We start from the raw sequence: 26486 nt of genomic DNA on the forward strand, positions 1-26486 counted from the left end.
AACCAACTTTCTTCCTAACCTCCACATCAAGGAAATGTAACGTGTGGGCATTATAATCCATTTTAAATTTGATGGTATCATGTTTCTCATTAATTGTGCTAAAAAACCGGCACAACTCCTCCTCTGTTCCTGACCACCCAAAAAATAGGTCGTCAATAAACCTGCAGTATCCCCTGATGCCAGTGGGGGCCCCTACACCAATGAAATATGTTCTCTCAAAATCAGACATCACCAAATTCGCCACACTCGGTGCATAAGGGGCCCCCATTGGCACCCCAAGGGTCTGCAGGTAAAAATTATCCCCAAACCTGAAATAAGAATGGGAGAGGCAAAACTCCAGCAATGCCATTACAAAAACAAGCATCTCATTAGATACCCTGCTATCACCCTGTAGACGTTCTTTCACAGATGCAAGTGCTTCACCATGGATAATATTGTTATAAAGATTTACCACATCCATGCTTACTAAAAAATCCACATCATCAACCTTGATCTGATCTAACATTTTAAGGAATTGAGTCGTATCCTTCAGGCAGAACTCATCAGCTTTCACAATCGGTTGCAACCACGTATCTACATATATCCCCAGTGGTTCAAGTAAAGAATCCACCGCGGACACTATCGGTCTTCCGGGGGGATGAAAGAGATCTTTATGCACCTTCGGCAAGGTGTAAAACACCGGGACCCTTGGTGACTCCTTTAACAAGACCCCCGCCAGATCTTTACTGATTATGCCCGTAGCTACTGCATCATTCAGAAATTCATCAATCTCAGCTTTAAAGCGTGCTGTGGGATCATTAGATAAACATCTATACATTCTTTGATCCCCAAGTTGTCTTTCGATCTCATTAACATAATCTATACGATTTTGTACTACTATCGCACCCCCCTTGTCCGCCTTTTTTATAATCACTGATTTATCATTCTTCAATTTACTTAATGCTGCCTGTTCTGCATGAGTCAAATTCGACTGGCTCCTGTTTCTTTTATCCACTGTCCACTTTAGTGGACCCACCATTCACTAGTAGTTCATTGGAACTCTTTGAAAAACTCGTTCTGCAGGACACTAAGAGAACAGTGGATAAAAGAAACAGGAGCCAGTCGAATTTGACTCATGCAGAACAGGCAGCATTAAGTAAATTGAAGAATGATAAATCAGTGATTATAAAAAAGGCGGACAAGGGGGGTGCGATAGTAGTACAAAATCGTATAGATTATGTTAATGAGATCGAAAGACAACTTGGGGATCAAAGAATGTATAGATGTTTATCTAATGATCCCACAGCACGCTTTAAAGCTGAGATTGATGAATTTCTGAATGATGCAGTAGCTACGGGCATAATCAGTAAAGATCTGGCGGGGGTCTTGTTAAAGGAGTCACCAAGGGTCCCGGTGTTTTACACCTTGCCGAAGGTGCATAAAGATCTCTTTCATCCCCCCGGAAGACCGATAGTGTCCGCGGTGGATTCTTTACTTGAACCACTGGGGATATATGTAGATACGTGGTTGCAACCGATTGTGAAAGCTGATGAGTTCTGCCTGAAGGATACGACTCAATTCCTTAAAATGTTAGATCAGATCAAGGTTGATGATGTGGATTTTTTAGTAAGCATGGATGTGGTAAATCTTTATAACAATATTATCCATGGTGAAGCACTTGCATCTGTGAAAGAACGTCTACAGGGTGATAGCAGGGTATCTAATGAGATGCTTGTTTTTGTAATGGCATTGCTGGAGTTTTGCCTCTCCCATTCTTATTTCAGGTTTGGGGATAATTTTTACCTGCAGACCCTTGGGGTGCCAATGGGGGCCCCTTATGCACCGAGTGTGGCGAATTTGGTGATGTCTGATTTTGAGAGAACATATTTCATTGGTGTAGGGGCCCCCACTGGCATCAGGGGATACTGCAGGTTTATTGACGACCTATTTTTTGGGTGGTCAGGAACAGAGGAGGAGTTGTGCCGGTTTTTTAGCACAATTAATGAGAAACATGATACCATCAAATTTAAAATGGATTATAATGCCCACACGTTACATTTCCTTGATGTGGAGGTTAGGAAGAAAGTTGGTTTTTTTGAAACTGATCTTTATAGGAAAGAAACTGACAAAAATGGCTATTTATTAGCGAGTAGTTGTCATCCTAAGCCACTTGTGAATGGGCTCCCTAAGAGCCAATACGTCAGAGTGCGGAGGATCACATCCTCGGATGAACTGTACACGAAGCAGGCACGACTCCTCACACAGGATTTTGTTAAAAGGGGCTATAGCGAAAAAAGATGTGAGGAAATAGCAGCAGAGGTGGGAGGATTAGATCGAGAAGCATTGAGAACATACAATAGGGAAAAACAGGATGAAAGAAGTGAAGTTAATTTTGTTACTACATTTTGTAGAGAGGCTGCTGTTCTACGAGACACGATGTTGAAGTTTTGGCCGGTGATTGAGGCGGACGCCCAGCTGTCTCCTGTATGTAGGACCCCCCCAAGATTTGTATACAGAAAGGGTAAGTCCATCAGGGACCATTTGGTCCGTGCAGATATTGGGAGAACGAGTGGGCCTGTACAACGGTTTTTGGGGCCACCGAAAGTAGGCACCTTTCCCTGTTTGCATTGCCAAAATTGCAATGGCATTATTAGGGGGGCAGAAGTCAGCCATCCACGGCAGGGAACCCCAATCCAACTAAGAGACTATGCCACTTGTGACACTAAGGGGGTGGTTTACTGTATAAAATGCCCCTGTGGGTTGGCCTATGTAGGTCAGACTAAAAGAGATATAAGGTCTCGATTAAATGAGCATAGAAGCACCATTCAAAACCCCAATAAAAACAAAAGGGGGGAGGAGGAGAGAAATCGGGACCCCCCTTTAGCAAGACATTTCAGGGATTTAGGGCATAGTGTTAGTCAGCTGAGATGGTTGGTTTTGGAGGTAGTGCAGTTCCATGAAGGCCAGGATCGTAGAACTGCCTTGCTTAGACGTGAGGCGTGGTGGATGGAGAGGCTGGGCACTCAGTCACCTTATGGCTTAAACGAAGACTTCAGTCTCAGATGCTTCTTATGAATATTTTTTGCTGCTCTCTGACCCGAAAAGGGTTAGTGTACCTTTAAGCATTTGCCCGCCCCCCAATGATTTGGGTGTGGTGTGTTAAAGTTGGTTTTATATTTCACATGGTGTAACCAGATTAGTTAGAGCACTTGAGAAAGGGCTTCTGCCCGAAACGTTGTGCTTACCTGTATGCTGTATGACCGCTATGCTTAAATAAATATTCTGCTGGAAATCACTCCTTGAAGGGTTGAGTCCTGTGTGGATCGTTACTGCAGATTGGACTTTGTTTGTGAGGAGTGATGGGCCTCTCACTGCACTGGACTCCCCGTGTGATATAGAGCATCCTCTGTGGCCGGCAGGTACGTCTTACGTTGTGCTGGAGTATCCATCTTGCCTGCAAGGAGCCAAGAGAAACGAATATGTCGTTTGCTGAAATAGCTGGTTCAAGTGATAAAAAAGCGGATTATTACAGCATCTCATCTGAAGAGAGAGCGGCTATTCTAGAACTGGGAGAGTCTGTAAGATACACTTTTTCTGGTACAGAAGTGGACCCTGTTGAACAGCTGAGAGTACAATTGGAAGCTGCAATAAGAAAAGAAGTGACGCTATCCTTACATGCTTCAACATTGACAGAGTACATTAAAGTGGACAGAATCCCCAGGGGCTTGAGGATTATCCTCTCACCGTTACTGTGTAAAGAAAATCCTGAATTCCTCACTAAGTGGCAAGGCATTCTTAACAAGTGTTCCCAGGATTTAATGCTATTGACAGTAAAATATTTACACCCACAGATCGTTGAAACACAAAAGGAAGTGGAGAAACTGACATCAGAGTTACTTACAACTGACACATTGGAAGCCTATAATACTTTTAAACAGCAGTTGGATAAGACGATTAAAGATCTGAAGGAGAGTATCCTTAAAGGGAAGATCGATAAGTTTAAGAGAGATACCCAGGACTACGATAAAAATCGGGTCTACTCCTGGAGATTGGTCAGACGGCTAGCACGACAGCTCCGCCGCAACCCCCCGCCTGCAGAGGGAGCATCGGATCCAGAGACCTCTGCCAGTGAGCCAGATTACGCGGCTCCTTTTCCCCACACACAGCCTCCAGAGAACAGGGGAGGAGGCGGCAGTCAGCCGAGAGGAAGGGGCGGAGCCGGGGCAGGAAGAGGAAGAGGTCGCGGCGGAGGCGAGCGGAGACCGAGGCCCCAGGGGTACAATCGCCCATACACCCGCAGTCAGCAACTCCAGTGATGTGTCCGAGGACCCCACTGGGAGAGGTGGAGGGCCCGCTGGGTTATGCGTCCGCATTACATCCGGAAGACGCAGGACAAAGAGTCATTACTGAGCGGAGGTATGTGACATCTATTGCCCCGCAGACAACAGCAGCGGATAATGTTCAGGCAGCACATACTGCTGACATGCTGCAAGGAATAGAGTGTGTTAGACGATCTGCCACATTGTGTGACGAATTGAACATTACCACAAACAGCTCAGCAGTAGCACACGCAGCTCAGTCAGCTCAGTCTGCACAGCCTGCTGATAGGATACAAAGGAGTGCACATATTGGGCATACTGATGTGTTGGCTGATAGGAATGAAACTGTTATTAATATCTCCAGCAAGATGCTGACATCCACAGAGTATGCAGTGTTAAATAAGGGGTTAGGCTTTGTACCCACATGCGGCATTAACATGTTTGATGTTAAAATTGATCTATTTAGGTATACAAGGAATATCAGGTGGAAGGTATGGCATAGTTTAAATAGGCCAACAAGGGTGGCAGGAAATCTGGACACTGGGTCACACATCAGTATCCAAGAGGTGCCTAATAAACTTAAACCACGGAGTAAAGTGGACCCACCATTCACTAGTAGTTCATTGGAACTCTTTGAAAAACTCGTTCTGCAGGACACTAAGAGAACAGTGGATAAAAGAAACAGGAGCCAGTCGAATTTGACTCATGCAGAACAGGCAGCATTAAGTAAATTGAAGAATGATAAATCAGTGATTATAAAAAAGGCGGACAAGGGGGGTGCGATAGTAGTACAAAATCGTATAGATTATGTTAATGAGATCGAAAGACAACTTGGGGATCAAAGAATGTATAGATGTTTATCTAATGATCCCACAGCACGCTTTAAAGCTGAGATTGATGAATTTCTGAATGATGCAGTAGCTACGGGCATAATCAGTAAAGATCTGGCGGGGGTCTTGTTAAAGGAGTCACCAAGGGTCCCGGTGTTTTACACCTTGCCGAAGGTGCATAAAGATCTCTTTCATCCCCCCGGAAGACCGATAGTGTCCGCGGTGGATTCTTTACTTGAACCACTGGGGATATATGTAGATACGTGGTTGCAACCGATTGTGAAAGCTGATGAGTTCTGCCTGAAGGATACGACTCAATTCCTTAAAATGTTAGATCAGATCAAGGTTGATGATGTGGATTTTTTAGTAAGCATGGATGTGGTAAATCTTTATAACAATATTATCCATGGTGAAGCACTTGCATCTGTGAAAGAACGTCTACAGGGTGATAGCAGGGTATCTAATGAGATGCTTGTTTTTGTAATGGCATTGCTGGAGTTTTGCCTCTCCCATTCTTATTTCAGGTTTGGGGATAATTTTTACCTGCAGACCCTTGGGGTGCCAATGGGGGCCCCTTATGCACCGAGTGTGGCGAATTTGGTGATGTCTGATTTTGAGAGAACATATTTCATTGGTGTAGGGGCCCCCACTGGCATCAGGGGATACTGCAGGTTTATTGACGACCTATTTTTTGGGTGGTCAGGAACAGAGGAGGAGTTGTGCCGGTTTTTTAGCACAATTAATGAGAAACATGATACCATCAAATTTAAAATGGATTATAATGCCCACACGTTACATTTCCTTGATGTGGAGGTTAGGAAGAAAGTTGGTTTTTTTGAAACTGATCTTTATAGGAAAGAAACTGACAAAAATGGCTATTTATTAGCGAGTAGTTGTCATCCTAAGCCACTTGTGAATGGGCTCCCTAAGAGCCAATACGTCAGAGTGCGGAGGATCACATCCTCGGATGAACTGTACACGAAGCAGGCACGACTCCTCACACAGGATTTTGTTAAAAGGGGCTATAGCGAAAAAAGATGTGAGGAAATAGCAGCAGAGGTGGGAGGATTAGATCGAGAAGCATTGAGAACATACAATAGGGAAAAACAGGATGAAAGAAGTGAAGTTAATTTTGTTACTACATTTTGTAGAGAGGCTGCTGTTCTACGAGACACGATGTTGAAGTTTTGGCCGGTGATTGAGGCGGACGCCCAGCTGTCTCCTGTATGTAGGACCCCCCCAAGATTTGTATACAGAAAGGGTAAGTCCATCAGGGACCATTTGGTCCGTGCAGATATTGGGAGAACGAGTGGGCCTGTACAACGGTTTTTGGGGCCACCGAAAGTAGGCACCTTTCCCTGTTTGCATTGCCAAAATTGCAATGGCATTATTAGGGGGGCAGAAGTCAGCCATCCACGGCAGGGAACCCCAATCCAACTAAGAGACTATGCCACTTGTGACACTAAGGGGGTGGTTTACTGTATAAAATGCCCCTGTGGGTTGGCCTATGTAGGTCAGACTAAAAGAGATATAAGGTCTCGATTAAATGAGCATAGAAGCACCATTCAAAACCCCAATAAAAACAAAAGGGGGGAGGAGGAGAGAAATCGGGACCCCCCTTTAGCAAGACATTTCAGGGATTTAGGGCATAGTGTTAGTCAGCTGAGATGGTTGGTTTTGGAGGTAGTGCAGTTCCATGAAGGCCAGGATCGTAGAACTGCCTTGCTTAGACGTGAGGCGTGGTGGATGGAGAGGCTGGGCACTCAGTCACCTTATGGCTTAAACGAAGACTTCAGTCTCAGATGCTTCTTATGAATATTTTTTGCTGCTCTCTGACCCGAAAAGGGTTAGTGTACCTTTAAGCATTTGCCCGCCCCCCAATGATTTGGGTGTGGTGTGTTAAAGTTGGTTTTATATTTCACATGGTGTAACCAGATTAGTTAGAGCACTTGAGAAAGGGCTTCTGCCCGAAACGTTGTGCTTACCTGTATGCTGTATGACCGCTATGCTTAAATAAATATTCTGCTGGAAATCACTCCTTGAAGGGTTGAGTCCTGTGTGGATCGTTACTGCAGATTGGACTTTGTTTGTGAGGAGTGATGGGCCTCTCACTGCACTGGACTCCCCGTGTGATATAGAGCATCCTCTGTGGCCGGCAGGTACGTCTTTCGTTAGGAGAATATTCAGCTTAACCCTCTGTGGATATATATGAATATATGTGGAGATATATGAGTATTTTTTCACTTCAGTGCTATTTTATACTACAGTGCTATAAAACTCTATATCCATTGATGTTTGGATCTGTGCAGCTGAAGAGTCTGGTGGTCAGAGAAGACATCATTCTAAAAAAAGTACAACAGCAGCAGGTAATTGAAGGCCTTCATTGAGGAAGTGAATTCCAAAGTGGAACAGCATATTCAGCAAAGTGACACATGAGTCACATTCCGCATACAGCAGAATGGGTAGGATGAGGAAGGCACACAGCACAGGGATGACACATTCTGTGAATACAGTGGACATGAAAATGAATGATATTTTTCAGCTAAATGTTTAGCCTGATAGAATATACCAGCTGAAGACCTCTTTATCACAGAGCTGCTTGGGATAGTAGCATTGTCTGATAGAATATACCCGCTGAAGACCTCCTTATCACAGAGCTGCTTGGGATAGCAGCATTGTCTCTACCATGCCACTAAAAATAGAAGCTATGGAATAAAACAAGGTGAAAACTCTTACAAACCTCCTTTTGATTTTGGAAAAAATATCATATCCTCATAAAGGTTATAGACTGCGGTACGGTTGCATTAGTTTTTAACCCCATCATCCCTCGGTTTCCAGTGAAATTGCTAAACAAATTTTTCAGTCTCTAAGATATTCTGGGGCCAATTATGGACAATCCAGGCAGCGGAGGAGGACAGCGAGGAAGCGATCAGCCTGGAGGGGCCTGGAGGAATCCCCAGGTAAGTATATTTTTTTTCCCATTTCAGGTACACTTTAAGCCTTGTACATGCACTACATGAAACACATCCAGTGATTAGCCAGCGATGTTACAACCCTGCCAACTGGTTGCAGTAAAGTACAGCCGGAAGGAGCTTGGTGGCCAGCAGAACTGGGTGTCAAATGTGCAGTTCAGCCTCCTATGTGAAATAGGCCTAAAGGTACATGCCAGTACAGCACATATACGATTGGCTTACAGTGGTCAAAGGGTCAGTAGCCAATCAAAATGGCTCCTCACCGGCATATAAAGGTCAGCCGTCAGTCGGGAGGAAGCGGGCCACAAAAGCTCCAGAGCGACGTTCATTGAGAACGGCGGAACTGAGGGGGGGTTAAAAGCTACTCTTTGGCAGGGATAACAGGCAGTAAACAGGGCATAGAGTTCAATCAACTACTGCCAGAAATGGTTAAATATCTTCATACTGTCACAAAAATAATTCTGCTAAAATACTTTATTCGGCAATGATCTTGTATAATGAGAAAACAGAAGGGTTATATAATATATTGCTACAGCTGCTCACGATATCCTATCAAATAGTACTTTGGCATCGCTGATTCTCTGCACTTTAATTATGTGGTCCAAAAAATGATAAAAACATCATTAACTGCTCCACCCCATCAAAAACAAGTCAGAGAACGTTATGTGACAAAGTCAGCAGAGCAATGAACTAATAGGAATATGCAGGCAAGTCTATCATCAAACCTATCTACCCATAACAAAGTGATAGCACAAAGCATTTGACAGGAACACCTGGTTGTATTTCTCTGCATGAAGTAATGGGATCCAAACATGAATTCCAATAACCACAGAAGTGTTGTAACCTGCTAGCACAGTGAGTCACCACACTAACCCTGGGCAGTCCACAACCTACACCAAACCACAAGGACAGCTCGGCCCATAGGCAGCTGTCAAGAGGACAGGCAGGGCTCCAGAGCACATTGAAAACGACAGCATACCATTTTCATTAGGTAACCAATAAGAATACATGCAGTTACTTTAGGATCAAAGTCATAGTGCTGCAGGTCTAAAAGCTTTAATCAACTACACAGGTAAGTAAACTTTAATGGTCTGACCACCAAAAATGGAAAGTCTGGAGGGCAGATCTGACAGATGTGAACTTGTGTCTGTGGTGATAGATGAGAGTCTCCTTGCCACACCTTCATCCACTGTTCTTATCTAGTTGTCTGATGTCTTCTATTACTTTCTCTACATTATAAAAATAAATAAAATATATCTTCCCTCTGAAGGCTTTGAACATTGTGCAGACAGAGATGTAAATGTGGCTATACTTTTATAGATGACCATCAGATACATCCCTCTCTGATCAGAGATGGATCTATTAGCTGCTCAGACACTGATGATGCTGTCTGCTGGGCCCCCAGGTCTGCCCCATCTAATGTAACCTCCTTCCCGTGTTGTCAGCAGAGCGGAGAGTGGTTCCCCTGGTAACGGCGCATATACAGGAAGTAAGTACTTCCTGTATATGCGTCGCTATGGGGAGCTGTTGTCCTGTGTTTCATCATCACAGCCGCTCCAGCACCCATACTGCCTTATAAACTAGTTTCACCTGGCGTCATGGATGGCCTGACCCTGACCACAGGACACCTTCTGAGTCCTTGAATGGCTCAGAGCTGTTTTGGTAGCATAAGAGCAACCTACACAATATTAGGCAGGTGTCTTTAAAGAACAAGCGACACCGAGAAATAATAAACACATATATAAGTAGATAAATACTACTTCTACTTACATAACAGATGTATTGTGCTATCCACATAATGATTCCTGGGAATTTTATAAAGGAAATGCAGAAAATCCTATTCTAGGCAGTGGCCATTTTGCCAAAGTAATGCTGACATCATATCCTCCCTGACTCTTGTCCCCCCCCCCCCCCCCCACCTCTCCCTCCTCTTGCTCATTGTGTATTCATTAGCTGCCCTCCCCCAGAGTCTTCAGACACTCCCACTGAGGTGTACACTAGGAACTGCACTGTCTTTTTTTTTTCCTACTCCAATCGCTAAGTCACCTCAGCCTTGCTTGTAAACACAAGTGATCAGAGGGTGTTTCTGATAAGCAGCTAGGCAGGGAAAGAAATGGAAGAGGAGGAATATATTATAGATAAAAATAACTCCCAGCATTCAACTGTTTGCACAGACTACTAAAGGGCCAGTGCTCCTAAAGTATGTCAGAACTCCAAACCATAACAGCAGAAAAAGTTTTGCAAGTTTTGAATGCAGGATTAACATCTTTAGCTGAATAGAGTACTGGTTAAGGGCACTGCCTTTGACATGGAGACCAGTGTTCGAATCCTGGCTAGGGTCAGTACCTATTCAGTAAGGAGTCCTTAGGCAAGACGCCCTAACACTGCAGGGTGGCCTCCTGAGCGCGTCCCAGTGGCTACAGCTCTTGAGCGCTTTGAGTCCGACAGGAGAAAAGCGCTATATAAATGTTCGGATTATATTATTATTAATACACTCAGACCAGTTGCTGTTGAAATTCGATTTTTATGGTGACAATACCGCTTTAAAGAGGAACTGTAGTGAAAATAACCTAATGAATAAAATTGCTTTTTTTTTTTTTTACAATATTCATTTATAAATTATTAAGTCAGTGTTTGCCCACTGTAAAATCTATCCTCAACCCGATTTACATTCTAAAATGTATCATTAGTCCTCCTGTCATGTCAGGGGCAGCTCTGCGGAATGTTTGTTTCTGAGAATTGCGATGCCAGTGAAAGTAATGTCTGGTCTCTCAGACTGCTCTGAGAGGAAAATTCAGCATAGCTAAACAGCATAGGCTCAGCATCACTGGGAGAGAAGGGCTACATACCAATATAGCACAATATATAGCCATAGGAAACGTTTGTGGTGCTGAAACCAAGAAAATTACTTAAGTGGCTATCCTGAATAATTTACTTTTTGATCATTTAGCTGATAATAGTTTATTAAAACACAAAATTTTCAGCTAGTTTAATGTGATGCAGAAATTAAAAACTGAGGGTGTCACTATCTAAGCATGCAGCAATGGGGAAAGGGGGTGCAAAATAAATATTTGAAGGGGAGGTTTTTCTTTTACCGTCTTGCAGTCAAACATTCAATTTTCCATACGTGTGTCATAACCATACTGTGTATACTCTCTGTATGATCTCTTGACACATTGCTTTTGATAACCAAAGACTCACTAGACTAGCCAGTTTCATATACATTTTCCCTGATTAGCTGGAAGACCACTTGATACGTATACATAGGCTGAACCCTTCACAATGTATACAGTCACTTGTACACCACGATTGGGTGTTTCTAGGTACAGGTAAACCGCACTAGAAGGATCTGCCAATGCAACAGCCGCAGCTATTTACTGGCTGATAGATGTCTTCTCTACACAAAACACTCACTCCCCTCTCCACATGAAAATGGCAGCATAGCATCTGTGTAGCATTTGGCTAATCATCATTATGCATTCACATTATTTAAACTTGTTTCCAGAAATTGCAGATATACAAAGCCTCAGCTGCCAACAAGACTTCAAATACTGAATGATTGCTGGCACATTGTTATCAGAATCTGAGGGGGGAAAAATGAAGCAATCTGATAGGAATATTACCAACAGCCAAAAAACCCACCGAAACATGCAAACTTTAACCTGTGATTTTACCAGAACAAACACGTCCATAAAGAGAACATTCCAATGCAAAGAACCGCACACCGGCAGTGGAGTTGGGCTGGTGCAAGGATCCTGTAGCAACCAATATATAGAAAGATGGATCTGCACACAGTTTTCTGGAACAATGCAGCTTTATTGCCCCAATGCACACATAAACAATAGCTGATCGTCCAAGTCAACGATCATTTAGAGGCCTATTCGGTCCCCTTTATGAAGGCATAGGCAGATAAACATATGTTTCTCTGCTTATGCCTTGATAAAGGGGACCAGATTTGCCCTGAAATGATCGTTGGCTTTGACGCTCAGATATTGTCTATGTAAAGCTATGTTGTTCCAAATGAAGTGGAAGCACTTGTGTTCCCACCACCACAGGGTCTCTTTATGATAAACCAAAAGAGGGATCTGCAAACAGAATTCAGGAATGCTTCCTATAGCCATATATTGCGCTATATTAGTATGTAGCCCCGCCCTCCTAAGTGATGCTTAGCATATATGTTTGTCTGCTTATGCCTTGATAAAGGGGAGCGGATAGGCCCTGAACCAATCGCCGGCTTGGATGATCAGATATCGTTTATGTAAGCCAGGCATGGGCAAACTCGGCCCTCCAGCTGTTACTGAACTACAAATCCCACAACGCATTTGCCTTTATTAGTCATGACTGTGGCTGTCAGACTCCTGCAATGCATTGTGGGACTAGTAGTTCCTTAACAGCTGGAGGGCCAAGTTCGCCCATGCCTGATGTAAGCATTGGAACAGTAAAGCTACGTTGTTCCAGAAAAGTCTGTTGATTTATCATAAAGAGAACCTGTTGTGGTGGGAACACAAGTGCGTCCACTTCATTTAAAGGCAGAAAGTCCTGTTCTACTTGTTTCACAGGCTGGAAAAAGCTTACAAGTGTGAATTGTTCCAAGTGCTTCTCACAGGCCACAGTAATTACTGAAATTTTTCATGCCACCCGGCTACTATTTTATGCCACACGGCAGGAAAAAATGCCTAGGGAGAACACTGCATACCAAAACCATCATGTCAAATCTGATATGTCAAACATAAATAGAAGATTTGCATGTCGGTATTATTTGCACCCCCTTCATGGACCGGGGCTGAGGGGCTTGTGTAGCTCTGTGAAGCTATGAGCTATGCCGTGCAGGGCCACCCAAGACAGACAAGTCATAGCAGAGAGTTCAGACAAAGCCTGGCATGCTGTGGTCTATGGGGCCGCAATGGATTGGATACGACTAAATACCAACTAAACAACAACAAATTATTTAAAAAATGATTCTGTAAAGTGGAGCCCCGTGAAAAATTCTCTTTTCCACTACCCTCCGACCATTCCAGTCTAGAATTCATTAAGTAAATATAAAAAATATAAGTAAATATAAAAAAAACATATTTCTGGATCACTGATCTGGGACAGAGACTGCCACTTGGTACACATACCTGGGGCTTCCTCCAGTCCCCTTCAAACTAATCAATCTCCCTCGCTGTCCTCCTCCGCTGCCTAGATAGTAGATGCCTTGTTGTCTTCCTCACTCGAGGCCAGTTGGCGCATGCTTGGCCCGTCCGAACACATGTACCCCATCGCAATGGGGAAGTGCCCACGGCCGGACTGCGCCTGTGCCGACTGGCAGAAACAACAGGGCATCTACCTCTGGAGGATGGTGAGGGACCAATAAGCCTGAAGGGGCCTGGAGGAAGCCCTAGGTATGTATATTTTTCTTTTTGTCTTAATGCCTGAATGGTAAAACTTTCCCTGCTTTTCCCATTCTACTGATTTCCTGAGGTGAAAGGTAACCAATAGCACACTGCAGCAGTGTTCCTCTCTGGAACACAACATATAACTGTATCTCCTGCAGGTGTCCAGCTATGTATGCCTGCAGTGGCAACCCTACACTGCTCCTCATCGCTGACCTAAGGCTAAATGTCTCAGGTTCAGAATGGGTCCTCCATTTAAATGAGAGAAAGCTGGCTTGTATTAGGTTTCATGGGAGGCATGTGCAACACACAGCATTAAAACCACATTTTACACAGGCCCAAAGCACACTTCTGTAGTAGAGGGACACAGACACTGGCCATTTATAACAAGTACAAGCAGAAGATGTAATAAACATAAATATATAAGAAAAAAGCATAAACCACTAACCAATCTCGGAACTGATTTTTTAGAAAATAATAGCGCCATACAAACTACAGACACCAAAGAGAAAGTATTGTTTTCAGATATAGGTAAATGGACAGGTTATTTTAATTTCCATCCTCTGATAATTGAGCAACCAGAGTCCCCAAATGTTATCTTTTGTATCAAACTTCTCCAGCTCAACGTCCTGTTTTGACCTGAAGAGGCACAGCTGAAGGAGTTAACAGCAGAGTATATAGGGCTGTGGAGTCGGAGTCGTGGAGTCGGAGTCGTGGAGTCGGGCAATTTTGGGTGCCTGGAGTCGGAGTCGGAGTCGGGGAAAAATGCACCGACTCCGACTCCTAATGAATTTGTAACTGTAATTAAAATAGAAAATATGATAAAATGTTCTATTTCTCAGATAATAGTCATTAAAAATAATGTATATATACAGTATATATACAGTAATAGCTGTGCTTAGTCCACAAAAATGAAATAAACCAATCAAAATTAGTTACTTGTGCTGCTTCAATAAAGCAGTCCCAGTATTTTTAAGGTCAGATATACATATCTGATTGTGACTGTATATATGATGTGTACACAGGAATCTCTTATATATACTAAATAACATCTATGCTGTAAGAATAAAGCCTGATGTGTAGCTGTGTCACTAATAGAGATGGTCAATGAGATTGAAATAATTCTGCACTGATGCTGATTTATGCAAATGTATGCACTCCCTTTGCTGATGAAATCAAATAATTTGATATGTTGTTAAAATTTGGATTGGTGACTACAAATTAAAGGGTAACTGAGATGGATGAAAAGTAAAGTTTTATACATACCTGGGGCTTCCTCCAGCCCCCTTCAGGCTAATCAGTCCCTCGCTGTCCTCCACCACCCGGATCTTCTGCTATGAGTCCTGGTAATTCAGCCAGTCAGCGTTGTCCGGCCGCATGCTGCTCCCACAGCCAGGAACATTCTGCACCTGCGCAATAGTGCTGCACAGGTGTAGTATGCTCCTGGCGGCGGAGTGTGTGCATGCGCACTACGCCCGACTGGCTCAAGTACCTGGACTCATAGCAGAAGATCCAGGTGGTGGAGGAGGAGAACGAGGGACTGATTATCCTGAAGGTGGCTGGAGGAAGCCCCAGGTATGTATAAAACTTTAACTTCATCTGTCTCAGGTTTACTTTGTCACACAGTAGTACTATACTCTACATATGCACTCCCCACAGAGCTGCAGGGAATTCACTGAGAATGCTGTGCACATTGAACACAAAGGTGTTGTCTGTCACCCATAAACCTTGTTCAGATTGTGCATGAGGAATGTGTAATAGAGGAAGAATCTCCTCATTCCCCTGCAGAGTACCTGCACATCATTCTTACATGTACCCACAGTTACATTGCCTAGGGCCTGATAGATGTTCTTTGTTCCGGTTTGTACCTTTTACAAGTACTCTTACCAAGGACTAGTTTTAGTCTAAAGGGAATAAATATAGTAGTCTACATATCCTTCTCACTTCAGTTGTCTTGTAAAATTCCTAAGCGTTGGCAGTTAAGAGACGAATTTCATGTTACATACTTTTAATCAACAAAATTGTAATATGCAAATTAGAGGAGTCGGAGTCGAGGAGTCGGAGTCGGTGGAATCCTAAACTGAGGAGTCGGAGTCGGTGGATTTTTGGACCGACTCCACAGCCCTGAGAGTATATGGAGCGGGATAGATGTGGCTCAATATTACATTATCATGTGATTCAGACTGTGCGTGAATGGACACGGTAGAATATAATTTGCTTCAATGCTTAATATCAGTGCATATGCTTGGATGCAAAACTTCCTGTCAATTCCAAGCTCCAAAAGGTTTGAGGTGTAGTAAAAACAGATTCAGTAAGTCATGCCAGTATAACCCCCTTGTTAACCTGGTTCCATGGCAGCTTAGTAACAGGCATATTTATAATAAGTAGTAAACATAACTCTCTGAATATTGTTCAAACATTTCTTCATTTTCACTTTGTGACAGGTTTACTTCAAAGTGGTGACCTTTCCTCATCCTTACTGCCCAGACACCAAATGGGTACATCTCACCAATGGGGGAAGAGACAGCGATGGAGAAACATATAGAATTTCAAGAAGAATAATGTATAAAATCACTACTGCTGTCACTCACTTTCCTTGCTGACACCCTGGGCTGAGAGGGAAGGCCTTATTGTCACTCAAACAGGAAATGTGATACATTTTTTTTCACTGGGGTCACAGACAGCAATAACTAGTAGGGTTGGCATCAATATCAGCAGCCTATGTGGTGATTTGTTGGTAAGTAACCTTTCCATTCTTCTTAAGTGACCCTGAAGCGGCTCAAATAAAAAAAAAAGTTATCAACTTATCTAGGTGAGGAAAGCCTCTAGATAGTCCAGAGGCTTCCCGTGACCGCCTCATCCCCACCGTTGCCAAGCACGAACCCTCTGAACACATCCGACAAGAGCTTGTTAGATATGTTCTTGTGGCTGCGCTCCCCGCCGTGTACCAGTGTCTGCTGTTGCTATACTCATGCAGTATGGCCGTGCTCCTACAAAAAAAGAGGAGCACAACTGTCAAAAGGATACCGGGTAGCGACGGTGGTCTCGAGGAAGACGTTGGAAGACTCTTCTTAGGTAAGTATCTTTTTTTTTAAACTGCCCCAGGTTTCCTTTAATCTGTTTATGATTAACCAATCAGGTTCTGTTTTCTGTGGCTAGTAATATGATGATGTGCCTCTTTAGAGCTACAGCAGTCAGTGAAGTTTCTTCTCAGTACAGTCTACAATCAGTAGATCAGATACAGTTTGAGAGCTGTTCCATAACCGCTTCCCAAACAGGAAATGCTATCATCCTGTACTACTATGAATGCACAAGACTATGCAAAATGGCTAAAAAGGTATCTATCATGAGTTTGCAGGTATATACCAACATCTTTCTGTGGCAGCCACACAATCAGCAGTGGTTCAGCAGTAGAAATACCTATAGCATTCGCCTACCAAGCACTGAGCTTGAAAGTCTGTGAACAACTGCCAACCCCTACCGCCAGTTATTTGGGTCCCACAACTTTCACCAAGCCATCTGCTTGAACTACCGTAGTTCATGAAAAAAAATGCTTATCAAAAAAGGATTTTTTACTTACATTTGATATCAACCATTTACAATATTTATATCACTTTTAATCCGGATGAGCAGCTGAAATGGCTGACAAATAGATGGGAAGATCCTGGAGCTTGCACCACTCTATACAGTGCAATGCCCACCTTCCCCAGCGTTGTCACACACAATACTGGCACACTGGTATAATATCAGATTCATCTGTAAACTGATACTTAGAATGGAATGATGCCAGAATTAGGTCATACTACCACTGTGAGCTATTCATTGATGCTGTACTAACATGACCATAAAAACTCCAGCTGTCATTATTTTTTAAGGAAGCTGTCCATAAAGAAAAAAAGTGAAATACACACATATTGCATTCTGACTGCTCTACCCAGCACTGGGTACCACAGAAATGAGGAAGGCACGTGTATTATGAAGTCATAACACTGTGTAATATAATGGAGCCAGCAAGGCCACAGGCTCTGAGGGGAGACTGCATGGCAACTACAGCCCTCAGATATGCGTGAGGGGGTAATAAAGCATTGAGAGGAAGCAGACGGAACCTCCTCCTCCTGTTTAATAGTTACACCCAGCTCTCTCCCTCCTCCACCTCTCTATCCTACACATGAAGACTGAGATAGGATGTGACATGTTAATAAACAAAGGGGAATTCTCTCACAATACAGGTAGCAGTAGAGCATTATTATGACACTGCACAGGATCAAAGGCGAGCACTTGAAACCTGTCCACCTTCCTGCCAGACCACTTACAATACAACAAGCCCCTTTACTGCACCACTCTTATCCTGAAACTTTTAGAAGTATTTAAATGCTGCCAATAATCTAACAAACTGTTTTCATTAATGGATCCTCCAAGTTTCGTCTCTTTGATGTCACATTATAAATGTGCTGCCTGAAGGTATTCTTCCCCAATCATCTGGGAATCTTGTCAGCAACAGACACACACACCTGTGTGTGGGAGAGGACTGTTTATATAGCACTAAATGTAGCTACAGTCACTGCTATTATGTCTGTCTACGTATGTATACTGCGTATATGTACCTTTATAGATAGATAGATAGATAGATAGATAGATAGATAGATAGATAGATAGATAGATAGATAGCATTTATATACCACTCACTATTTCTGCACTGCTTCAGAGTACATTGAAAATTCTTTTTTTTTTTTATTTGTCCCTAAGGGCCCCTTACTCAGACGATTTATGCGATGACTGGCGATACTTTGAGTGACTATCGATCGTTTCCACGATCTCGCAACCTGGATTCAGGCACGCGATCACACGAATGTTGTTTAGTGTCGGGCGGCGATAACGACAGCCATGGTGGATCAGATCTTTAAGATCCCCGACAACTCAGCACAAAATACTGCGATCACTTGACTGTGCATTCATGCCTGTCGTGTGACGTCGTACATACCCACTGGATCCACCTTCCTCCGTTGGATGGTGAGTATTTAGCTTTACAGGAGGTGGCAATCCAACGTCCCCACCATAGTCTAATCACTGTCTAAAGCCTTGTACACTCGCTAGATGGCTCTCAGATGAGATAACTGGCCCATGCAGCCTATGCCTAGAATCTAACATAGGTATGGCTGCCCACGATCCCCCCAATGGGTCAGCGAGAGATCCGGATTGGTGGATCATCTTGGCTGAGGGCAGTCACTGTTGTTCTCCTCCTAAACCCCCTCACTCCATGCCACTCCATCATGTGCTGCACTATCTGCCATCCTCCCCCTACCATAGCAACAGAGTATGTGTCATTACCTTGTAGGTTAGCATGTCTGTACAGAACTCAGGCCCAAACTGTCACCCGAGGGATCGAGTCCAGATACCTGTGAGTGAAAGTATCTGTGTGCACGTACACGTATCATTATGCTACTTTTGAGGGAGACCAATTTACTTACCTGTATATTTTTTAGGATGTGGGAGGGGAGCTAAAGAATGGGGAGAAATACTAACTCTACGCAGGTAACACATGATTAGTGACCAATTTTCTAACTGAGATTGCATTCAGCCACTTCCAGAATTAGCGTTTTATTTCTCAGTCACAAAATACCGATAGCAGTGCCCTTCAGCAGCATGGGTGGAGGCGAGTGTGGGCATATAATATATATACTCACTTCTTAAGGTGGCCACACACGATACAATAAAATAATTCAATTTTACAGCAATTCGATAAAAACGATTGTATCTCCCGAAAAAAATCAAAAGCTTTTTTTTCATTCGACTGAAAAATCTGATTGGATTTCCCGTTTTCTTCGATTTTTATCGGTTCGCAATGCCAGATATTTTTCTTCAATCTTTTTAAAGATTGTATGTTGTGTGGTAGATTGCCAATTTATTCATATACACACCCTAGCAATTTTCTCAGAGTTTCCAATCATTTTTATCATAATTGGGTAAAAAATTCAAAATATGTGTGTGGTACATTGGTCATATTTTTGAAATGTTACAATCAGTCAGAAAAATTGACTGCAATTCTTAAATTGAACAGATATTTAAAAATTGTATGGTGTGTGGCCACCTTTAGGCCTAGGTCACAGGAGAGGCTGAAGGCGAGGAATCCACTGCCAATCAGCTGCTCTCATGTACCCGCAAGCGCCCGCTATTTGTAGCCGCGGTTTGCACAGCAGGTTGCGCCGATGCCTGCTAAGCCCAAATTTCCTGCTTCCCTTGCTAGTGCTTGTAACACACACAGTGGAGAGGTAGCCACAGCACTGAGTCACATCTGACCGCAGCCGTGCTCCAATACCTGATGGTTAACTGCACCCTATATCAAATGCTGACTCATATGGGGTTCCCAACACTGCGATTCAGCTGCATGGAACTGCATCTGAAAGGCACTCAGTGGCCAGCAGAAAGGGGGCTGAACTGCACCACAAGCTTAGCCTCTTGCCCTCTGGCTATACACTGCTTGATCTTTTAACTAGATTACTGTAGATACTAGATTAATATTAACAACAATTCTAATGAACCTACTGTATTTTCAATGGATATTTCAATCGATGCTGTCAAGAAAGCCCGGCAGCGTGGAGGGACCACGAGCGGCAGCATCGTGCGCAAGGTTCTGCATCAGGCAGCACAAAGCTTGCAGCTGCAGAGGTGAGATCAATATTAGACAAGATTTCAAATAGTGCAGAATGGCAGGACAAGTAAAAGATACCTGATATCTGGGAAATTTTGATCTTTTACCTCATTTACCACTAATGTAGCGGTGTATTATCACATTTAAATGTCCGTCATAGGATCCGGGAGCTTGAAAATAATGTATGATGAACTGCAGATTCCTATGGGAGTCTGTAGTGTCCTGGTTAAACAAGCCAGCCACAAATGTGGCAAGTGGGTGCACAGTGGTTGGGACACTACCACTAACCTTGCAACCGACATTCACACCTGGACTAACCTCCATCCACACAGCCAAATTATACTAACAGAGTCAACATCAGCAAGCTAGGGAAAAGCTTAGTTCTTGTAATATGACAAGGTTCCGCACTATTCATGACAAAGAAAGCTGAGCTATCCCAATTGTAATATACTCACAAAAGCATACTATTTAGCTAGACATTACACTGTCTGTCAGCAACATTTCAGCTAGCCATGGATCTGATCCCCACCAACAAAGTGACGCCATTCCACCTTATTTGAGCCACTGACTGCTAGCAGTCTGTCACCCTCTAGGGATTCATCAGGAAAATAAAGGTAAGACATAGAACTGGAAGGGCAATCAGAATGCAGTAATGGCAGCTGACCTACGACTGGTTGCTAAGGGTAACTGAACAGCGTTCCTTTTAGTTTCTGAGCACCACATAAAACATAATTAAGATGTGTGTTTCTTATACAGGTGTCAGTACAAACCATTGCAAAGTGCAGTTTTCAAACAAGGAGAAGCAGTCAAAAGCAATTACCGTACCTTCTATGTATGTAGCTGTTTTGGGTCAAATATGTCCACAACATAACCTCTCACGAGGCTCGCAAACACAATAATAACCTGCTCTTGTGACAATTTCATGATGGAGGCAGCCATATTGATTTTGATCCTGGAGCTTGGAATGGCAGTCATGCATTGATGATGTACCCCATACATCTGCCAATTAGAGTTAAGCCTAAATAACAAATCCAGGTGATTTTTTTTTCTCTACAACACAGGTGTCAAACTCAAGGCCTGTGGGCTGTTGGACCTGGCACCCCTGTCATCTACCTGCCTGAGCATCCTAAAATACAAATGTAACTTCCGGTTTGCTTTGGGCATGTTCATGTAATACAGAATACAGTACAGGTTGTTGCCCTCCATTTCCTCCAGATGACAGCACACCACCTTACCATGCAGAGAAGCACACCAGTGCAGTGGCCACATTCAAGTATTGCCCTGACATTTTAGAGTGCCCACCATAGAAATCCCCATTAAATCTTAATAAACATATCTGACCTGCAACACGTTTTAGATTTTGGTGCCTTATGTGATTGAGTTTGACACCCCTGCTCTACAGAAACCAAAATTATCAGGGGCTGAACTGGACGTTTCCACAGGGTCAATCAGACTCAGAAGGCAAATGATTATGGCAACCAATCGTTAGCCTTCCAAGTTCAATTAGCCTTGTGCAAAGAGCAGGTTCAGCCCCTGATCCAGATAACATCACTCTCTCACAATGCCCCCATGAGGTAAACCCAGAGATATCAGAGTTCACTAATGGAAGCTCCATGAATGCTTATCACTAATCAAACATCCTATGTGTTTGGGGAAAGAACAAACATGATATAAAAGCCATCTATAATTACAAACTGTTTAATATAGGTCCGGTTCTACCGGAGTCAAAACTGTACTTTGCAGTATTTCTGTACAGGGCTGCTGGGTTCCTTTTAGGCCACTGCATTGTGTTTCTGGGTACCCCTGTATGAGGAAAAGCCATGACCTCCCTGTGGGCTGTATCAGCACACGTGGACACAGGGCTGGCAATGTTGAATGAGTGCCCTGCTGTACTGTAGCAGCTCCTCAGCCTGTCGCCTGTGCCAGACACACGTGAGCACTTTAATGCAGTAAGTCTGCTGATACAAAGCGGCATTAGTGCGCTGTACAGGCACCTCCTGCACTGGCCAGCCTGAAGCCAAACAAATGTGTAGCAAACAGTGACTTACGTGCTTTACAGGGATCGTTGTATTCAAAGGACTCGGGTTTTTCCTCCTCATAATAAAGAAGATCATCACCGAATTCAAGGCCATTACTGAGAGAGAACTTTTCACAAAAAGTCCATCCAGTCAGGAAGAAGATGAGCCAGGAAGGCATTTTCATAGCAGTCCGCAGCTTTATGACAGGAGGATACTAATCGCCTTCTGGGGAATAGCTCCCTTTATCTAAAGCTTCTCCTTCCTCGTCGCATCCAATCTGTGATCACAAGCATAGGGGCAAAATGGAAAAGTTTTGTGCCTGTGGGGGTCAGCCACTGTCTGTGCTCTGCTGATTTTCACTGATTAGACTGATGCTTGTCAGTTCTGGTAATAATAACACTCCCATAAGACAGACATTCACAGGGTCGCCCTATAGACAAGGCTCTGAGGAGGGTGCTGCAGCTTCTCTGGGCTCTCTCATCCACTTTCTCCCACCACACAGCCCCGCTGCCAGGAAGACCGGATCTGTGCAGCAGTACATCTGAGAAGCTAGGAGCAAGGGGTGGAAATTAGAGCAAGAAAACACAAATAAGCAAAAATCACATTCAAAAGAAGCACTGCGCTACACCAAACAGCAGAGAGAAAGATAAATCAGTGCAGCAAGTGGCCCATTCACACTCCCCAGCCCATTCCTTGCTGTGAACTTGCAGGAGGAAAAATAAACAAAAGCTACACGCACAGAGCAATCGTCAGCATCCTGCTCAATGCTGAGAACACACGATGCAATCGACCCGTCAATCGGATGGGAAGTTGTACCTTGTGTACCTGTCAAAACAGTTCTCCATCGATAAAGGGATCAATTTTCTGATGCTAACTTCGCTAAAATGATCCCTTTCTTGGTCAGAAACAAATCAGACATGTCGGAAATAATCGCCCGATTCTTGTCGATCGGACGGAAAGTTGCATCATGTATTCCCAGCATAGGGGGGCCATATATCTAGCGATTTGGCTGTACAATACACCATTCAATTCCATCAATTTATCGAATCGAGAGAGAATCAAGTGTGCTCCAGTATGTCCGATCGATAAAAAGTGACGTATATCATATCAAATCGGCCAACCTGATCAATCAAGCAGGATGGGAGATATGGGTCGATCGCACAGGAATCGGCTACTGTTCACATATCGTTCGATCAACACTGAATCAATTTTTGTATTCAAGAGGCACAACATCGGTCAGATCGATTAGTGAAGGTGAATTGTATAAGATAACGCTTTTAGTGTGTGAGCCACCAGTCGATCGACTTTCTATCAACCACACTGAAGCTGATCACCCAATAAAGTCGATCGAATCGTCGACCGAATCAAAATCGCTAGATGTATGGTAACGGTTACCTATATATCATACAATCAGGGATCAGGAAATACCTGTGATCAGGTCCCATGATAGTGTCACACAGTCACACGCAGCAGCAGCAGTGGATGAGGATGGACATGTACTGTACAGTCTGTACTCACCTATCAGCTGGACTCCTCGCCAGTGCGTCTTCTCGTGCCGCTGCTCTACCTCAATGCAGCTTTCATACTTCATCCAGGCTTCATAAAAGATCCATTGAACGATCCGCACGAGAGTCCAGGCCAAGAAGTAGCCAGAGAGTCAACGAAATTCAGCTAAAAGTCAACTAGGTAGTGTAAAATGTAGCTATTTCTAGATGCTGAGACACCGGCTGCCCCACGTCCGGTGCGATGCTTCCATCGATGCTACGAAACGTAACATGTCATAAAGCAGAACGCTGGCAGCTCTATGGGATAAAGTGCTGCGCGAAGTTGAGAGCCGCTGTAGCCCCGGCTGAGGTCTGCGCCCGGTGGCACAAGGCTGCCTGCTCTATACTTGCGTATTGATAATCCCGCTGTAGTAATTACATTTGAAAGTCGTAGCAAAGTAAGGTGAGATTTCCAGAGCTCAGCCTGACGCCCCTCCTCGTCTCCTCCCCAGTCTGATGGGAGGGGGGCTCGGCCAGAGACATCTCTGTAATCCCGTCAGGGTGTCACATTTGACACCAATAGTTTTCTAAAGCTCGGCTGCCTTTCTGTATCTGCCTCTCACTTCATTTCTCCTGCCACTCTCTCCCTAGGGCATCACACATCTATGCCTGCTGCTGCTGCTGCACTTTGATTCATAGTTATGCAAAGCTGTGTCGACACTGCTGCTGTACAAATGATGCTTAGCATGTGCTGCTGGGTCAGGTGAAAGCCATTGGAATGTGTTAGGGCACTTTGCATTTTTTTTTCTCACAGCCCATAGTGAATTTATGAATAGCAAGTCTCCTCTGTGACACCTATAACAATGTGACTGTACAGCTGGCCACATATATTAGGCAGTGGTTCTAGTGGTACTGTACAACCAATCAATGAGGTCATGCTTGCATCACACATCCTAAGGACAGACACATGCCTAAGCACTATCATTCAGTGGCAGTTTTATCTTAGGGAGTGCACAAGCATATGACTGCAAGAATCAAATAGATCAGATGGACATTGAATGAAAAGGCTATTCCTGAGGTTCTTGGTGAAGGTATGTGTATACTGTATATTACCTAGGCACTAATGTCCCCTCTGCTAACCTTATCTCAGGGGAACAGCCGAGTGGGTGTATGAGATCAATATTTCAGATATTCATGTGTTTTTATATAGACAAGACAAAGAACATTTACATCACGCTTTTCTCCTGACGGTCTCAAAGTGTGTGAGCTGTAGCCACTAGAGCACACTCTATAAGCAGAAGCAGTTTTAGGGAGTCTTGCCTACAGTCTCCTTACTGAACAGGTGCTGGCTTACTGACTAGAAAGAGCAGAGATTCAAACCTTGGTCTCTTGTGTCAAAGCCAAGTACACTATCCAGCCACTGACATCTTCTGTAGCACTTTAGAGAGCACTGCTATTGTTCTCAGAGGAGCTCACAATCTAATCCTTATGGAGGTATTGTCTAAGGCTACATTCACAGTGGTGCATTGCAAAATAACGGTCGCTTTGTAAAGCTGCTTGCTGCACAGCAATGCATCAGCTACACGTTGTGCGCAGTGCAGCAGGTGTGTTGCAGTGTAACGGAATGCGGCATCGTAATGCACTTCAGGCAGTGCTGATGGCAAATCGTCCATGTTAACAGTGTAGCATACTTTTCATTGACTGTATGCTTCACTGTTTGCAATGCAACAACATGCAGCACCGCTTTCCCAATCCGTTTGCGTTCCTGCGGTAACAGGGAACTCAGAGACCACTGTGAACATAGCCTAAAGTGTGCTACATAGTGTAAGGTAAGCTTTGGGGGGAACCAATTAACTTAACAGCATGTCTTTGGAATGTGGGGGAACCAGAGTGCCCTGAGGAAACCCACACAAACATGGTAGATTATACAAACTCCATGCAAATACTATTCTGGCCAAGAGATTACTGATATGTGCACATCCAATGTAATAGGTCAGCCAGCAGTTTCTACAGGCACTTGCAGACTGAAGACATACACCTAATCAAGCCGAAAACATCAAGTTTGGGTAAATGTAAACGTGGAAGAGGAAAGAGCTCTCCAATGGGCATTTAACCTTTTATTTGCCTGCAAAGTCTTAAAATTACTCTCACATGAATTGCAGTGTTGTGTGCATATATGTTCAGAGTGTGGGGGGAAAAAATAACGTGGGGTCCTTCCTCCTGAGCCCCTTTAAGCCCTTGTCCCCCATGCAGGCTGGGATAGCCAGGATGCAGAGCCCCAACCGTGTGGCATAGGAACATTAAAGGTAAGTATTCATTGTTAATTAAGAACATCAAAGGACTTTATTCTTTGTTGCATTTTTATTTCTTTTTAACTCTTTTTGGAAATGGGTAAGGGGTACTACATTCCCCCATACTCATTGCACTTGGGGAGGGGGCAGGCATCGGGGGGGGGGGGGCTTCTGCACCGACCTCCTGGGCACCAGAGGTGGGGAAGAGCCCCTTGTTGTGAGGCTTGGTGGTGTATTCTCCACAGTCAGCATGCAACGCATGAGCTGACGTGGAGGAGGTACACACACTAGCACAAAGAAACAGGCTATCCCTAGTATAGTGGAGGGGAGGACTGACTCCAATAGGAGATTGTGGCGCACAGAGCCGGTGCAGATCTGACAGCCACAAACAATGCTTTCGTTATAACGTCTCAGCGCAAAGTAGCGCTGAGCGCATAAACCAGAACTGAGGAGATCAGGACAGGTAGACAGAATGAACGCTTGCTAGCTAGCGGCTACTTAGCGACAGCAAGCGTCCAAAACCAGACAGACTGGAATGAGGCAGCCAATGCGATGCGGCGATGGCGTGC

General features: G+C 43.9%; 1 protein-coding gene across 1 annotated transcript in view; it reads right to left on the bottom strand.

The window, feature by feature from the left end:
• Positions 1–24128, bottom strand: part of TLL1 (tolloid like 1) — a 219729-nt gene extending 195601 nt beyond the window's left edge. Inside the window, exons 1-2 of the mRNA XM_068278831.1 lie at positions 23661–24128; positions 22173–22691 (exon numbers count right to left, since the gene is read on the bottom strand). Of these exons, the coding sequence (XP_068134932.1) occupies positions 22173–22326 (154 nt within the window). The 5' untranslated portion in view covers positions 22327–22691; positions 23661–24128. The remainder of the gene's footprint in view (positions 1–22172; positions 22692–23660) is intronic.
• Positions 24129–26486: the final 2358 nt, after the last annotated feature.

This window comes from Hyperolius riggenbachi, chromosome 1 (assembly GCF_040937935.1).
Source record: "Hyperolius riggenbachi isolate aHypRig1 chromosome 1, aHypRig1.pri, whole genome shotgun sequence".
Taxonomy (NCBI): Eukaryota; Metazoa; Chordata; class Amphibia; order Anura; family Hyperoliidae; genus Hyperolius; species Hyperolius riggenbachi.